This window comes from Alligator mississippiensis, chromosome 15, assembly GCF_030867095.1.
Source record: "Alligator mississippiensis isolate rAllMis1 chromosome 15, rAllMis1, whole genome shotgun sequence".
Classification (NCBI taxonomy): Eukaryota; Metazoa; Chordata; order Crocodylia; family Alligatoridae; genus Alligator; species Alligator mississippiensis.
Window position 1 is genome coordinate 27,350,864 of NC_081838.1, and position 17,129 is coordinate 27,367,992.

At 57.9% G+C, this 17,129-nt stretch overlaps 1 protein-coding gene across 3 annotated transcripts; it reads right to left on the reverse strand.

Annotated features, from left to right (window-relative positions):
• Window positions 1-474: 474 nt before the first annotated feature.
• On the reverse strand, window positions 475-14,258 carry LOC132245506 (uncharacterized). 3 transcript variants are annotated; one of them, XR_009457237.1, is made up of 6 exons: window positions 14,155-14,258; window positions 13,564-13,649; window positions 13,222-13,371; window positions 1,710-2,967; window positions 1,397-1,529; window positions 475-937 (listed from the first exon to the last, which is right to left on the reverse strand). XR_009457237.1 is itself a non-coding variant. In XM_059718007.1 (4 exons), exons 1-4 carry the CDS (start codon window positions 14,219-14,221, stop codon window positions 12,510-12,512), a joined length of 789 nt encoding a protein of 262 aa, XP_059573990.1. In that variant the 5' UTR covers window positions 14,222-14,258; the 3' UTR covers window positions 8,113-12,509. The 3 variants fall into 3 exon arrangements, 2 of the variants coding, with proteins under 2 accessions (XP_059573990.1, XP_059573991.1); XM_059718007.1 differs by lacking the exons at window positions 475-937; window positions 1,397-1,529; window positions 1,710-2,967 and adding an exon at window positions 8,113-12,995; XM_059718008.1 differs by lacking the exons at window positions 475-937; window positions 1,397-1,529; window positions 1,710-2,967 and adding an exon at window positions 12,098-12,995 and having other exon boundaries at window positions 13,612-13,649.
• Window positions 14,259-17,129: the final 2,871 nt, after the last annotated feature.

Genomic DNA, 17,129 nt, shown 5'->3' on the forward strand with positions numbered 1-17,129 from the left:
AAGGGTGGAGGCGCAGGGGCATGCAGCACAGGCTTTCACCGACCCAGTGCAGGGAGACACACATGAACGGAGGTTGCCTCCCACAAACCAGATGTTGCACAGGAAAAATGACGGCCCACTGAACACCTCTGGGCATCTTAAATCCACAGCTATCCAGGACTCAGGTTAAACACAGTCCTTAGGGCAGATCAGGGAGAGAGGCACCGCACACCTGAACCTGACGCTTGGGGTCCGTGTACGCGACGGAAGAGGAACCCATCCCCTGCAGGGCAACGTGGCACCACGCGGGACACACACGTGCATCAACAGAGACAGGCCCACAAAGCCACACAACTGCCACAGGGACCCCCTGCCGCACAACCCCACACCTTGCAGGAGCTGCAGGAGGGGAATATAGCTGAAGGGCCCTAAGGCTACACCCCCAGGTGGGTAGAGCCCTGACCGGCCTGCCCAGCATCCCTTAGTGGCCATCGCTGCTGTGGGCATAATGCAAATGTTTATTGAGAAGTAATTAGCACAGAACACCCCCACATCTCCGTCCCCACAAACGTCCCACCTTCGACACCCAGGAGCATGGTTTCCCGCCGGCCACACGCCTTGGCTGTGACTGGCAGAGCCCTGCCTCTGGGGGTGCGGCCGCTACTTGGCTACCCCCTCACGGGTGGGATCACGTAGCCCTGCCCAGGTGGGCATGGCCACACCCCCATAGGTGTGGGCACTGGTGCTAGTAGCTGGCCCTCTTGTCGGGTCCCCAGGCAGCTTCTCTGAAGTGCGGCCAGCACAGCTCTGTCCTGGGGCAGGACCTCAGTCCCAGGCACACTGCTGGTGGTGGCGCTGGAGAGCAGAGGCAGCCAGGGTCCAGCGCTCCAGCCACTGGGGCAGGGTGAGGCCCAGGCGTCGGCACTCCGGCAGCACAAACTGCCCCGGCTGCTCCCACCTGGGGGGCGAGGGCGGAAATGGAGGGGTCAGTGGGCTCCTGCCCCACTCCCAGCACGAGCCCTGCCCCCTCTGCCCTCCCCAATTCGACACCTCGTACCCCCGCCCCCACCCAGACGGGGAGGGGGACAAGATCCAGCGCCCAGTCCTTGGCAGACACGGCCCCAAGGCTCTACCATGTCCCCCCACTTCAGGCCCCTGCTACACGTGACTCATATAACCCAGTTCACTGGTGAATCGCACCATGAATTCAGACTGGTCAAAGCTGCTTTCCATCCAGCTATAATTTGCACTGGTAGCAGGGGCCTTAGGAATCATGCAGACCCACCCCTGCCATCCCAGGGGCACGGCCACTCTGCAGGGGGTGCGCAGGGCCAGCTTCCTTGCCCCCATCCCCACAGAGCAGCCCTACACCCAGATGTCCTGCCCCACCCCTGCCCAGCATGCAAGGTCTCCTCACCACGCATCCACGGCAGCCTGCAGCTGGGGCCAGTGCTCGAGGCGGCGCTGGCACTGCTCTGCGACACGGCGTACCTGCGGAGCCAGGGCATTCTCCTGCTCCTGGTCGTGCTCTTGCACTGCTTGCACCAGGGCTGGGGGCACAAGTGCAGGATGAGTCCCACCGTGCTGAGACCTGGGGCACTGCACTCTTGTGGCAAGGGCTCCTGTGACCTCACGAGTGCTGGCCCCAGGGTTGCGCGAGACCGCAGCACGGGGATACTCCAGCCCCTCCTGCCATGGCTCTGTTCCTCCTTCCCCTTGTGCACGCTCACCTTGCACGTCCTCATCCCCATGCGAGGCCTGCAGCCCAGCCAGCGCCTGTGCCTTGGCACCCAGCTGAACCCAGAGGTGCCACACATCCTGCCTCAGCTCCACCGTGTGCGCCAGGAGCTGCTCGGGGGCCTGCGGGGAGATGGGTGCAAAGGCACTGGCTCTGCCTCCAAGTGCGGGGGGTAGAGCCTAGCCTGCTGGTGTAGAGCCGCCCCGCCCCTCACCCACCCACCTCTGAGCCAGAGCAGGGCTGTGCCAAGTGTCCAGGTTCCCAGCCCTCTCCACCTGCCCCAGAGACACCAGGCATCCAGGCCCCCAGCCCCCCACCCCCACTCCGGAGAACCTAGGCATCCGGCACTCACCCCAAGCGGCGGCACAGGAGGATGGGCAAGGCAACAGCCCCCAAGTGGCCAAGCTCCCACTTGAGGCCCCCCTGCAGGTGCTGGCACTCCAGGATCAGGGCCCCCTCAGCCCCTGCCAGGAGTCCCTGGGACCAGGCCCGCACCTGGGGGGAGGCAGGTGGGCCCTCACACCTGACCCACACCCCCCTCCCTCCCACTCTTAGTCCTGGGGCCTCTGATCTGTCACCTCAGCCTGGTGCTTGCAGAGCCGGGACCTGATGAATGAAGTGCCCTTGATCAGCGGCTGGATATTCTGCTGCATGACAAGGTGCGATTATAACCGTTCTGACTGCTTCCTCGCATTGGCGGCTCATGTCCATCCTGGAGTCAACAGCGACTCCAAGTTCCCTTTCCACCACTGTGTTGACAAGAAGGGTGTTTCCCAGCCCATACGTGTATTGCTGGATCCATCTCCCTAGATGCAGCGCCTTGCACTTGTCCGTGTTGATTTCCATCCTATTCTCACCTGCCCACCTCTGTAACCTGTCTATATCTCGCTGGATTCTGTCCCTCCCCTCCAGCGTGCCCGCCTCGCCCCACATCTTTGTGTCTTCAGCGAACTTGGGCAGTGTGCTTTCCACGCACACCTCCAAGTCGCTGATAAAGATGTTGAATAGCACAGGCCCAAGGACCGAGCCCTGGGGAACTCCACATCCCTCCAGGTCGAAAATGACCCGTCCACCACCACTCTCTGGGTGCGACCATCAAGCCAATTTGCCACCCATCTGACTGTGTAGGCATCAATGCCGCAGGAACCTAGTTTTTCTATGAAAATGCAGTGAGAAACAGTGTCAAAGGCCTTCTTGAAGTCCAGGTAGATGACATCCACCTCAGCGCCCGCATCCAAGGACTTTGTGACCTGGTTGTAAAAGGAAACAAGGTCAGTCAGGAAGGATCAGCCCGCAATGACCCCGTGTTGGTCGTCCCTGAGCATTACCTCCCATGCTGGGCCCCCACAGATGTGCTCCTTGATAATTTTCTCCAAGCTCTTCCCAAGGACTGAGGTGAGCCTAACTGGCCCATAGCTACCCGGGTCCCCCTTTCTCCCCTTCTTGTAAATGGGGACCACACTGGCCCTTTTCCAGTCCTCTGGGACCTGGCCAGAGCCCCACGAGCGCTCATACAGCCGTGCCAGGGGCTCTGCTATGACCTCTGCCAATTCCCTCAATACCTTTGGATGAAGAGCATCTGGACCTGCTGATTTAAACACGTCCAGCCCCTCCAAAAGTTCCCTAACCAGATCGTCCCTGACCCTAAGCATGGTGTTGCATCCCCTGAGCCTGTCCATAATCCTAGTGGGGGAGTTGTACCTGTCCCTGCTCAGAAATATGGAGGCAAAGAACTCATTGAAGAGATCAGCTTTTTCCTTTGCTGCAATCACCAGATTGCCAAGCCTGTCCTGTAGGGGCCCCACATTACCTGGTGCCTTCTTCTTATTCCCGATGCATTTGAAAAAGGACTTTTTGTTATCCTTAATTCTGGTTGCCAGCCCTAGCTCCATCGCTGCCTTGGCCTTCCTAACCGCCTCCCTGCAATCACGAGCAACGGAGGTGTAGTCCTCCTGGGTGATAGCCCCTTGTTTCCACTGACTGTATGCTACCTTTTTTGCCCTTGAGTCCTCCTGGATGCCTCTACTGAGCCAAGGGGACTTTTTAACACTCTTGCCTGCTTTGGTTCACGTTGGGACTGACTCCCTCTGAGCTCAGAAAATCGTCTCCTTAAGGAACAACCACCCGTCCTGGACTCCCATCTCATTGAGACTATGATTCATAGATTCATAGATGTTAGGGTCGGAAGGGACCTCAATAGATCATCGAGTCCAACCCCCTGCATAAGCAGGAAAGAGTGCTGGGTCTAGATGACCCCAGCCAGATGCTTATCTAACCTCCTCTTGAAGACCCCCAGGGTAAGGGAGAGCACCACCTCCCTTGGGAGCCCGTTCCAGACCCTGGCCACTCGAACTGTGAAGAAGTTCTTCCTAATGTCCAATCTAAATCTGCTCTCTGCTAGCTTGTGGCCATTGTTTCTTGTAACCCCCGGGGGCGCCTTGGTGAATAAGTACTCACCAATTCCCTTCTGTGACCCCGTGATGAACTTATAGGCAGCCACAAGGTCACCTCTCAACCTTCTCTTGCAGAGGCTGAAAAGGTCCAGGTTCCCTAGTCTCTCCTCATAGGGCTTGGTCTGCAGGCCCTTAACCATACGAGTGGCCCTTCTCTGGACCCTCTCCAGGTTATCCGCATCCCTCTTGAAGTGTGGCACCCAGAATTGCCAACCAAGGGGACTTTTTAACACTCTTGCCCGCTTTGGTTCACATTGGGACTGACTCCCTCTGAGCTCGGAAAATCGTCTCCTTAAAGAACCACCACCCGTCCTGGACTCCCATCTCATTGAGACTATGAGTCCCCAATGTCTCTCTTACTAATCTCCTTAGCTCATTGAAGTCCTCCCTCCAGAAGTCAAGGACTTTTGCCTTCCTGCTTGCTTTCACCACCCTGCGCCGGATAGTAAATTCCAGGTAGTCAAGGTAGCCAAGCACCCACAGATCCCTCCCCAGGTCATTGCCTGTGGCAAGGACCAAGTCCAGCAAGGCATTTCCTCTAGTGGGATTGTGCACCTCCTGGGTTAGGTGGAGGTCCTGTATGCAGGCTAAAAACCGACGTGAGCGTTCAGACCTGGCTGACTGCTCCTCCCAGCAGATGGCTGGGTAGTTTAGGTCAGCCCTGACAACCACATCCCTTGTCCTTACAGCCTCTGTGAGCTGACCTGAGAATTCCCGGTCCAGCTCGTCCCCCTGCTGAGGCGGTCTGTAGTAGACGCCCACTATCAAGTCCCTTTTCCCACAACCCCCTTGTATGCTAACCCAGAGCGCCTCAGGTTGCCCCTCTTCTGAACCCATCCTGATCATCGAGGACGTGTGCTGCTCTTTAACGGTGGTAGGACCCAGAGGGTGGTGGTTGATGGAAGTCAATCGTCATGGTGCACTCCGACCAGTGGGGTCCCTTAAGGTGCTGTTCTTGGGCCTATACTATTCAACATCTTCATTAATGATATGGACATAGGTATCAGAAGCAGACAGGCCAAGTTCGCCGATGACGCCAAACTCTGAGGTAAAACATCCACAACTGAGGGCAGGAGGGTGATCCAGGCTGTCCTGGACAGGCTCAGCAAATGGGCAGACGAGAATCTGATGATATTTAACACCAAAAACTGCAAGGTTCTCCACCTTGGGAAGAAAAACCTACAGCATGCTTATAGGGCTCGGCAGTGCTATGCTGGCTAGCACTACGGGTGAAAGGGAGTTGGGGGTCATGATTGGCCACAAGTTGAACATGAGCCTTCAATGTGATGCTGCAGCTAGTAAAGCGTGCAAAATACTGGCATGCATCCATAGATGCTTCTCAAGTAAATCCCAGGACGTCATTCTCCCATTGTACTCAGCCTTGGTGAGGCCGCAGCTGGAGTACTGCATCCAGTTTTGGGCTCCACAATTCAAAAAGGAAGTGGAGAAGTTTGAGAGAGTGCAGAGGAAAGCCACACACATGATCAAGGGTCAGAAAAACAGACCTTATGATGAGAGACTGAGAGCTATGGGGCTCTTCAGCCTGGAAAAGTGCAAGAATGGGGGTAATCTGGTGACCACCTATAAGTTTATCAGGGGTGCTCACCAGGATCTGGGGGAACATCTCTTCACCAGAGCACCCCAAGGGATGACAAGGTTGAACGGTCACAAACTCCTCCGTGACCGTTTCAGGCTGGACATAAGGAAGAACTTCTTTACTGTCCGAGCCCCCAAGGTCTGAAATAGCCTGCTGCCGAAGCTGGTTCAAGCTCCTACATTGAACACCTTCAAGAGACAACTGAAAGTTTATCTTGCTGGGATCCTATGATCCCTGCTGACTTCCTGCCCCTGGGGCTGGACTCGATGATCTTCCGAGGTCCCTTCCAGCCCTAATGTCTATGAAATCTATAAAATCAATGAAACATAGAGCGCTACACCCCCACCTTTTCTCCCTACTCCATCTCATCTATACAACCTATAGCCCTCAATGTCCACTGCAATGCAGGCAAGAAAGTCAGTCAGTGAAAGTGGAAATGGAGGTGTCAGGGGTGAGGGACAGGCTGGGATGCGGGGGCCACTTTTCAGAGCCAAGCCTATGAACTTCACTTCTTCAGCCTCCTAGCTACAGACACTCGTGGACTCCATATACACAGTGGAGTTGTGGCACACTGCGACCGGCCGGACATCTGACACCCCAGGTGCCTCTGCACTTCTGCCTGTGCTGCTACATCCCCCTTCCTACCCCCACCACCCCAGCCTGTTCCTCACCTCCTGGTGCCTCCCATTTCCATTTTTGCTGACTGGCTTTCTTGCCTGCATTGCATGCCAGGACAGCCCCTGGCTTCTTTACTATTCCTTCCCTCCAGGACCAGGAGACACACCAACTGCAGGTGCTTCCTCAGCCTGACAAAGGGTTTCTCAACCCAAAAGCTTCCTAAGATATATTTCTGTTCATGTCCATGAGTTTCTGTACCTAGGAGGATTGATTGCTCACTAGTTTGAAACACATAAGGGGATCAGCTTGTACAGGCTGATTGACCCAGTTTGACTCAGACGTGCCCTCATGAACTGAATGCTGGCCCATGAGGGTGTCAGCTGGACACCCAGCCGGATTTAGAGGGATTCTGTTCACCTGTGTGCTTGTGTCTGACCGCAGTGTATTGTTGCTCTGATGAACTGATTCTTGGCATATGAGGGTGTCAGCCTGTCCATGCTGATCAGCCCGGCCAGGTCAGGCGTGTCACGTTAATCTGTGTGTGTTTGTGTGTGTGACTGATGTGGTGATTGGAAGAACCCAGCCCCATTGAAACTGAGTCCTGCAAGACAGCTCCATTGGGGGTGAGGACTTGCACAAGGGAGAGATACAGCTCCATATACAAACCCAAGTAATACAAGCAGCACGTTGACAGAATTGCCAAGACCCAAGAAATATATCCCTAATAAATAAGCGCACCCCAAAGTAATGGGCAAATCTGGTAACAGTATAACCCCCAGATAGAGGAGAGCAGGAGTGACCCAGGTCTCCCTCAACATCTGAGTCAGCCTAGGACAGCAGCTGACACTGGGACAGCAGCTGACATCCTGGTCCTGACACTGCACTGGGGGCTTCACCTGAGGAGGGTGGCTCAATGGGCTGATTGGTTTAACCATAAAAGATCCCAGCTCCTGCTAAGGATTCAGCCTTTGCTCAGGGAATATCCATGCTCTTTGCTGAGAGACTGTCTGCCACCATGGAAGGGAGCACAAAGGTGCATCGAATCTGACATAATGGAGAAGGGGACTGGTGGCTGCTTTCCTTTCGGGACCACGTGGCCAAATGGATGAGGTGCCTGACTTGGAATCAGAAGACTGAGACTCCGAATCCTTCCATGATCACATTTCCCTTGCAGCAGAGTAAGTGCCTCTTAAGCCGAACTCTGTGTCCAGGAGGTGCCTGAAAGAGGGTGGAACCAGGGCCCCTGGGAAGTGGTCCTTATCATGCTTAGGCAGGTTGGTGATACTAGGCAGAGGGTCCCTGCAAGGCCCTTGCCACCTTCTCAGTAAACACCATGCCATGAAGTAGCCAGAACAAGGCTCTATCCCTGGAGAGTGACCACACGTCCTACCACACACATGATGCCAGCTCTTGGCGCTGTGATTGATCCCAGCCTCAGGGTGGCCATTTGGACTTGGACAGAAGAAGATGATGAACTCATGGGGCAGAATTGGGATGCTTTGCCCAATTGTCTGTCCTTCTTATGCATGTGATGTAGTCCCCGCCATGGCTGCTAATGGTGCCAGTCCAAGCTGTACTAGGCATGAAGCCCTCTCTGTGGTGATTTAGCCCCTGTGTCCTAGGGGACCCTCGTCGTCGTGCCTTCAGTGTCTACAATCTAGACAAGCTTCAAACTACAATCTTTCCTAATCTGCCCGGGGCCCAGGGCTATATTATTCCACGGAAGATCCAAGCAAGAATAACAACAACACTTTATTGAAATGTTCACTAATTTGCTAGATCATATATTAAGTTGGCAAAACACAAGAAACTAGTCAAAAATAGCCACTGCCATCAAAAAGGCATCAATTTATCCATCCCACAATCATCATAATTAAATGTTCATGTCTTATTCAGATTCATCAGACAAAAAATTACCTTCCTAGGCGGCTTGAAAGCACTTCTGATGGTGCCCTGGAAATCCAAAGCTGAAGTTCAGAAATAAACCAAAAACTAAGGTCAGGAGGCAGGAGACGCCAAGTGCAGGAGGCTTGTCTCAGCAGAACTGAGGGCTGGGCTGCAGACCCAGGGCTCACCTCGTGCTAAATGCATAGGTGGTGCTTCCAGCAGCCACCCCTGGTGCTGGCTGCTCCTATATTGGGGCAGGGGTCACTAGCTGGACTTCCTGCAGCTGTATCTGCTGCCGTGTGGGAGCGTATCCACCAAGGAGCTGCGCAAAGATCACAAGAATGTGAACTGGCTCAGAGCCCACCGCGCTCTACCAGTGAGGGCCCGGAGACATACAGAGGGGCAGTTGGGGGGACTCAGCTGCCCGTGGCTCAACTCCCGCAGAGCCCCCGAGACATTTCATCATCTCCTCTGGCTATGCACCTGCACCAAGGAGGTATGGGAAAGGGTGCAGCAGTTCTACAAAGTGGTGACCAGCATCAGCCAGCTAACCAGCGAAGCACCGCTGTACAGGCAGCTCACCAAATGTCAAGGAGGCCCGTCACCCCGTTTTGACCAGTTTGCGTCCTGCATCAGGAGCGGCCTGTGGAAGGCCAGGAATCTCGTGCTGTGCACATAAGCGGACATAGAGGTAGTGGGCTGTGTGAAAATGATGCTGAGCAAACTCCAGACCTACTACTAGAAATCAGAAGCAGAGGATGGAGAAGACATGGCAAACATCACCTGGCACAGAGACATGTGGCACAGGGTCATACAAACCCTCCAAGTTAAGAGGGAGTGAAGGCAGCGAAGAATAGGAAGACACAAGTGGAACAGAAGACAGTGACAGTGGCAATACACCACTGCTCTCTGAGAACTCATGACGTTTTTGGGTTGGCTTAGGTTGCGTTGAGTTGGGTTGTGACTGGATGACTGGGTCCTGGTCTTCAACAAGAAAGGCCAGGCTGCAATGTAGGAGGGGTGCCAAGGAGGCAGCACTGGCTGACATCACTGCACCTGCTGGAGGCTGTGATGGAGAAGGGAGAATGTCCAGAGGATGCACAGGCTGGTGTCATGGAGCTGCCGCTCCCTCCCATGCTGCTCCAGCCAGCTCAAGGCCTCCTACAGAGCCCAGAGAATTGGGTTCCCCAACTGGAGGGGCTTCAATTAAGAGCTGTGGCCACATAAAGCCCTTGTCCATGGGTCCCAGGTTGTCCTTGGTTCACTCTGGTGCCAATAGGCAGCTGAGGAGGACCTTGGGAGACAGGTTTTACCCTCCAGTGCTTTTGAGTTCGTGGCACAAGCCCCCACCCAGGGACTGGATTGGAGCCACACACCCTAGAGGGGAAAGGTCACTGACCCCATTTCCTGCCCCTACCCAAGCCATTGCCCCTGCCTGGGACTGCATCAAAGCTGGGCCTTTTGGAGAGGACAGATCTCATGTCACTTTCCAACCCATGGGGCTAGCCAGGGTACAGTCAGGGTACAGGGAAAAGTGGACTACGATTGCCAGAGCTCCTGCAGAAGAGAGTGAGCAGATCAGGAGCCAGCCTAGACAGGATAGGATGTTCCCAGCCCATCTCACACGCTCAGTGCTGAGGTCTCCCTGTGAGGAAGGACTGTGCCTAGACATCAGGCAGGTCACCCCTTGCTGGTCCCCTCCTCCACTACTCCAGAGGGGAGTGTGGGGCTAACTGCTGGCTGCTTTTGGTCATGTAAAGGATAACAAAAAATTGTTTTTTAGATATATAGGGAGTAAAAGGAAGGCCCAGGGAGGAATAGGACCCCCTGCTAAATGGGCAGAAGCAATTGGTGACGGACAGGGGGGGCAAGGCTGAACTCCTCAACGAGTTCTTTGCCTCGGTGTTCCTAAGCGAGGGGCACGACAAGTCTCTCACTGGGGTTGTAGAGAGGCAGCAGCAAGGCGTCAGACTACCATGCGTAGACCCTGAGATGGTGCAGAGTCATTTGGAAGAACTGGATGCCTTTAAGTCGGCAGGCCAGGATGAGCTCCACCCGAGGGTGCTGAAGGCACTGGCCGACATCATTGCACAGCCACTGGCGGGAATACTGAACGCTCATGGCGCACGGGCCAGGTCCCGGAGGACTGGAAAAGGGCCAATGTGGTCCTCATTTTCAAGAAGGGGAGGAAGGAGGACTCGGGCAACTATAGGCCAGTCAGTCTCACCTCCATCCTTGGCAAAGTCTTTGAAAAAATTATCAAGGTTCACATTTGCGAGAGCCCAGCAGGACAAATTATGCTGAGGGGAAACCAGCACGGGTTCGTGGCAGCCAGATCGTGCCTGACCAATCCAGTCTCTTTTTATGACCAGGTTACAAAACGCCTGGACACAGGAGTAGCGGTGGATGTCGTATACTTAGGCTTCAGGAAGGTCTTTGATACGGTATCCCACCCCATACTGGTGAACAAGTTAAGAGGCTGTGACTTGGATGACTGCACAGTCCGGTGGGTGGCGGATTGGCTGGAGGGTTGCAGCCAGAGAGTCGTAGTGGATGGGTTGGTTTCGACCTGGAAGGGTGTGGGCAGTGGGGTCCCGCAGGGCTCGGTCCTTGGAATGATACTCTTCAATGTCTTCATCAGCGACTTGGACGAGGGAGTGAAGTGTACTCTGTCCAAGTTTGCGGATGACACAAAGCTATGGGGAGAAGTGGACACGCCGGAGGGCAGGGAACAGCTGCAAGCAGACCTGGACAGGTTGGACAAGTGGGCAGAAAACAACAGAATGCAGTTCAACAAGGAGAAATGCAAAGTGCTGCACCTAGGGAGGAAAAATGTCCAGCACACCTACAGCCTAGGGAATGACCTGCTGGGTGGCACGGAAGCGGAAAGGGATCTTGGAGTCCTAGTGGACTCCAAGATCCTAGTGGACTCCAAGATGAACACAAGTCGGCAGTGTGACGAAGCCATCAGAAAAGCTAATGGCACTTTATCGTGCATCAGCAGATGCATGATGAACAGAACCAAGGTGATACTTCCCCTCTATCGGGCGCTGGTCAGACCGCAGTTGGAGTACCGCATGCAATTTTGAGCACCACACTTCAAGAGGGATGTGGATAACCTGGAGAGGGTCCAGAGAAGGGCCACTCATATGGTTAAGGTCTTGCAGGCCAAGCCCTATGAGGAGAGACTGGGGCACCTGGACCTCTTCAGCCTCCGCAAGAGAAGGTTGAGAGGCAACCTTGTGGCTGCCTATAAGTTCATCACGGGGTCACAGAAGGGAATTGGTGAGGTTTTATTCACCAAGGCACCCCCGGGAGTTACAAGAAATAATGGCCACAAGCTAGCAGGGAGCAGATTTAGACTGGACATTAGGAAGAACTTCTTCACAGTTCGAGTGGCCAAGGTCTGCAATGGGCTCCCAAGGGAGGTGGTGCTCTCCCCTACCCTGGGGGTCTTCAAGAGGAGGTTAGATAACCATCTAGCTGGGGTCATCTAGACCCAGCACTCTTTCCTGCCTATGCAGGGGGTCGGACTCGATGATCTATTGAGGTCCCTTCCGACCCTAACATCTCTGAATCTATGTAGCTCCTGTTCCGCGGCCCTGCAGACCACCTTCAACGTTAGCTACAAACCTTAACTCGGAAACCTTAACTCTGTGTGCCGCATTAGCTAGAAACATGAACTCAGGCTTGGCACTAATGTTGAATGAACGTTGGCTGCCGTGCCCGGATGCTCAAGGAGGAGGCATTTCCTTTTCCAAACCTGAAAAGTCACTGTGCACGTACTCCCCCTGATGACAGGACTGATGGAACAGCACTGCTGGCTTCATTCTTGCCTCATTTATTACTGCTTTGATACAAGCTCAACATCCAGCACAAGAACGCACTTTCCAAGAAAGATGTACTTGTTTTTGCTTCCGTCTCAAATGCAATCGCACCGCTGCAGCTGCCTAGATTATTAGCAGTGCTTCTAGGTTTTTCCCCAGTCCCAGCACCTCAGTAGGAGTGAGGGGGCTGGAGTGCCCAGCCACAGCTATCAAGGCATCCGCTCCCAACTCACGGGGCCTTGCGGATCAAGGTGCAGGCAGTTGCGGGCAGAGCTCCTGCTGGGGTCTGAGCCTCACAGGATTTCCAGTGGGGGCAGGCGGAGGTGCAGCATGGGAGGAGCAGTTCTGGGCCCTGCTCTGTGGCCCAGGGGCTACTGCAGGGCACAGGAGGAGTTGGGCACAGGGGCCTGCTACCCAGGGACATGGAGCCTGCGCCGAATCCTACGAGCCGGGAGCACACGACGGACACTGGGAGGGGGAGCCGCAGCACGCCTGCTGAAGTCCTGCTGCCGGGCTGCAACCATACAGACATGCCAGTGCTCAGCCACATCCAGGCAGCGGTAGCAGAACCAGGCCTGGCATTGAGGGCACCGCACCGTAGGGAAACGCCGCCCATTGTGCGTCACCAAGGTCCGGCACTCGGGACAGGCTCGCAGTGAGGGGCAGCCATTGACGCACGACTCGGGGGCCCGGATTTCAGGAGCATCATGCAGCACGGTCAGCAGGGCACACAGGGAGCCATGGCTGGTGTCGCCCAGGGCTGACGGCTCCTCCCAGACCTGGTGGCAGCCCCAGCAGAAGCAGCGCAGCTGCTTGGCCTTCCTGGAGCAGGGGGGGCAGGCAGTGCGCAGGGGCCCGGGCGCCGGGCGCTGCACCAGGAGCTGGCAGCGCGGGCACTGGGGAGCAAGGGGCAGGTGTCAGTGCTCGGGAGCCTGGGGCAGGTAAGCTCCCCCCAAATCGCTCGGAGTCCCCAAAGCAGGTAGGTTCCTCCCAGCAGAGCTCAGCTTCAGCCCCTGCTCCCTGAGGTAAGGAAGCTCCTCCCCACACAGCTCAGCTCCACCCCTTGCCCCGCCCCCGCGTCCCCCGCCCACTGCCCTGTGGACCCGCCCAGCCGGGACTCACCTGGCGGTAGCTGCTCCTGGCCCCTTCCTGCGCCAGGATTGTGGCCTCCAGCCAGGCCTGATCCCGGCCAGAGAAGAGCCCAAGGTCACGGAGCTCCTGCCAGAGCCACCTGGCATCCGGGCAGCGCGGGCAGCGCCAGGACGTGATGCCCTGAAAGAGGCACCGGGGGAGCAGGGGGCTGTGTGCGCGCAGGGGTCCGGCTCGGACAGGCTCAGCCCCGCTCTGCTGCCCACAGCTCCAGCCCTGCCACCCGGGGCTGCCCACCCACCGCCGCCTCTCCCCACCCCAGGCCCTCCCCAGCGCCCAGCCCGCACCCCACGGCCTGCCCCGCCCGGGCTCTACCTGCTGCAGCAGCGCCCGCACCCACGGCTGCAGCTCGGCCGCGCTCACCCAGTGCCCGCAGGACGCGCGTCCGCCCGCGCCGGCCCCTGCCAGGGACGAGGCGCTGAGTCCCGGCCCGGCCCGGCCTCACCTGCCACCGCCCGGCCCGGCCCGGCCCGGCCCGTGCCCTGCTCCAGCGCCGCCGGCTCCGCGGCCCCGGCCGGGATTCCCCGCCCCGCCCCGCTTCCCTTTCGCTTCCCGGCGCCCGGCACTCCCTGGCCTCCAGCCCGCGGGGCCCCGCACCCGGGATCAGCAGTCCCTGCCCCGCCCCACCGCGCCGTGCCCGCACTGCCTGCCCCCCACCCCGCCGTGCCCGCACTGCTGCCCCCCACTGCCTGCTCCACCCTCCCAGCCGTGCCCTGCACTGCCTGCCCCCCCACCCCGCCGTACCCGCACTGCTGCCCCGCATCCCCCCGCCGTGCCCCGCACTGCCTGCAAACCCGCGTCCCCGCCGTGCCTGCAATGCCGCACCGCAGCCCCCCCCCCCGCCGTGCCCGCACTGCCGCCCCGTAGCCCTGCCGTGCGAGCCCGGCCGCGCTCGGCGGGTCTCACCCGCAGCCCCCAGCGGGGCCAGTCCCTGGGGCCGCTCGGCCGCCGCCTGCTCCTGCCCCGACGCCATGGGCCCGCCGCCCGCTTTCCCTTTCCCTTTCGCTTTCCCTGGCCCGGCCCAGCCCTGCCCGTGCCCTCGCTCCCGCCCCGGCCCCCGCCCCAGCCCGGCCCCGCTCCCCTCTCGCTCTCCCGCGACCCGCCTGTGCAGCCCAGCACCGCCGGGCCCCGGCCCGGCCCGGCTGCCACCCCTTGCCCTGGAGCCAGAGCCGCGGTTGCGGGGAAGGACATGGGCCCGGGGCATGGGGACCACACACACACACACACACACACAGACACACGTGTTCAGGAAACACCCACGCTCACCCAAACACATAGGTGCACACACACAACCCAGGCCTCCATGATGCACACACACCCACAGTCCTTAGGGAAACTTCCTCAGGGAACAACCAGCTGAGAACAGACGTGGCTGAGACACCTCCCGTGGTCCTGGCTGCCCCAGCCTTACCCAGCCCCAGCCCCAGGTAGCGAAGCCCCAGCCCCAAGAAGGGCTCATGCAGCTGCTCCCCCCTTACTTGTAGCCCTCTCCTCTCCTCTGGGCCCGTTCCACTGGCCCCTGGAGCTCAGTGCCAGCCCTGCGCCTGGCCTATGGCTCAGGGCCAGCCCCAGGGACAGGCACAGGACAGGGAGGATGCCCGTCTTGAGATCTCACATCTGCCATTGCTTCCCTCTACCGTGGGACCCTCTGTGGGCTGCATGTCAGCCCTGCTCCCAGCCTCCTCCCTCACCAGCTGCTAGGGCCCCACCTCAGTGCTGCAGCCTCTGGGGAATTTCTAAAGTCCCAGAGGCAGGTAACGATACCCACCTTCCCCTCCGTGCTCACAGGTAGGAATTAGGGATGGGTGGGTGGGTGGGAAGCTGAGTGGATGGATGGATATGAAATGTATCTGTGGGTGGTTGGTTGGGATGATGGGTGGATGGATGGATGGACAGATGGGTTTGGTGTGTCTGTGGGTGGCTGGAAGTAGGGTCCGATGGATAGGGATGGAGGACCAGACAGGCTCGTTCTTCTATGGCCCATCGGCCCTGTCAAGACCCCTCTACACCTCAGTCTTCTTCCGGCACTGCTGGGGTGCCCCACAACATTGGTACAGGGCCAGAGGTCCCTGTATCCCCTGCTCCCGATGCACCACAGCCCAGAAGCGGCTGCAGCTCAATGGGCAGTTGGGGAAAACCAGAGTGTCGCTGTGTTAGGTATGAGACCAGCTAACGGGGGCTCCAGGCATCTCCCGTTACACCCAGTCCATGGGGTGTCAGCCACCTACCCCTCTATAGGGGGTGCCCTGTAACTCTCAGCCTTCCCCTGTGTACCTCTACTCCTGAGTCTCCCAGACCCTTCCCAAACTAAGGGCTCTACTTGCCCAGTGTTAAGGGTTGGAGCTGGGAGCCAGAACCCCTGTGGTTTTCACTGGGCCTGAGCCGGGAATAGGGATGTTCAGGGGAGAACTGGGAGTGAGGACTCCTGGGTTCCTTCTCATCTCATGAGGCAAGGTCAGGTGCAGTGGAATAAAGCCAAGGGGACCAGGAGGGACTGGTGGGACAGGAGGCAGGTCCATGAGAACAGCTAACTTCACCTGCACTGCAGCAGTGGAGTTGTGGCGCACCTCTGAGAGGAGGTTTACGCACAGGGGGCTGTGGGTCAGGAGTGCAGGGCACCAGCAGGGCGGGAGTGAGGGGAGTTTTCTGGGAAAGGGGCATAGGCGACTGGTGGCGGGGACACAGGGGGGCTCGTGCCCCCCCTGAGATTGGCCACCCCTGGCTTCTGTGGGCAATTGCCACTTGCCACGCGGCTGCTGCCACCGCCAGCAGAGTGCACTGGCTGCTGGGGCAGATGGATGTTCTAGACCATCCCCCTGCCCCATCCCCCATAGGGGCCTGGGCCTGATCCAAGAGCCCAAGCTGGCTTGGGGGTGGGGGCTTTTCCCTTCCAGCAGTGACTCCATTTTTCTCTCTTTCCACATCTGTGCAGGGTCTCCGGTGTGTGCACACATGGAGCCAGAGACAGGGAAGCCTGGAGGCCTGGGCTGGCAGGCCAGAGGGTTTGGGACATAATACCTGTCCCACCTAGGAGGCTCCAGGCTTCATTGAGAGGCCTGGCAGGCTGAGGGCTGGGTAGAGGGCAGGAACTTTCCCCCACATCTAACAGCATTTGGGGAAGAAGCAGGCTCAGGCGTAGGGTGGACAGTCCCCTGCATCAGAGTTCAAGGGCATGCAGGTCAAAAACAGCCTGTCATTTGGAGTGATGCAGAGTGGTGGGTAGTTGTGGGGTTGGATGGATAAGTGCATGGGTGAGTGGGTTAATGGATCGGTATAAAAGAGACTGGCCGGACAGACTAGCACTTCCCTTTTCCCCCCTCAAGGCCCTACTTGCAGCTGTTCTCCATCAGGTCATGCCAGATGCTGGGCCACCGAGAGCAACACAGTGATTGACAGTACCAGAGGTGGCTCAAACCCCATGTCCCTCAGCTGGGCAGGTTTACCTCTGCCCCAGGAGAGCTAGGAGGGGTACCCGGACCCTCTTTCTGCCTGTGCACGGATCAGAAAGCGCCCTCAGCTTCTACTGCTTTGGACGGACCCGATCAAGGAGATTCAGGTCTCATGGCAGCAAAATCATCTGCCCTGGCCTGGACTGCCTTGGACAGGGCTAAATGCCCAGGGCTCAGGCACTGCCTGAGTTCTCAAGGGCGGCAGTAGTGTTGCCTTCCCATCTCCCAGGCACGTCGCATGCCTTGGGCCCGAGTCATGCCCTTCTGCTCAGGACATCAGAGTGGGTGGTACAAGCATCTGTAGCTTGTAGGGTTCTAGCTCTTGCAATTTGGCAGGACCCCGTTGTTCCACGGTGTGCGGGAAGTTGCCTTGAGTGGTCTCAGGGTGCTGTTGCGTTGGATGCACAGGCCAAGGGCATCTGCGCACCCTGC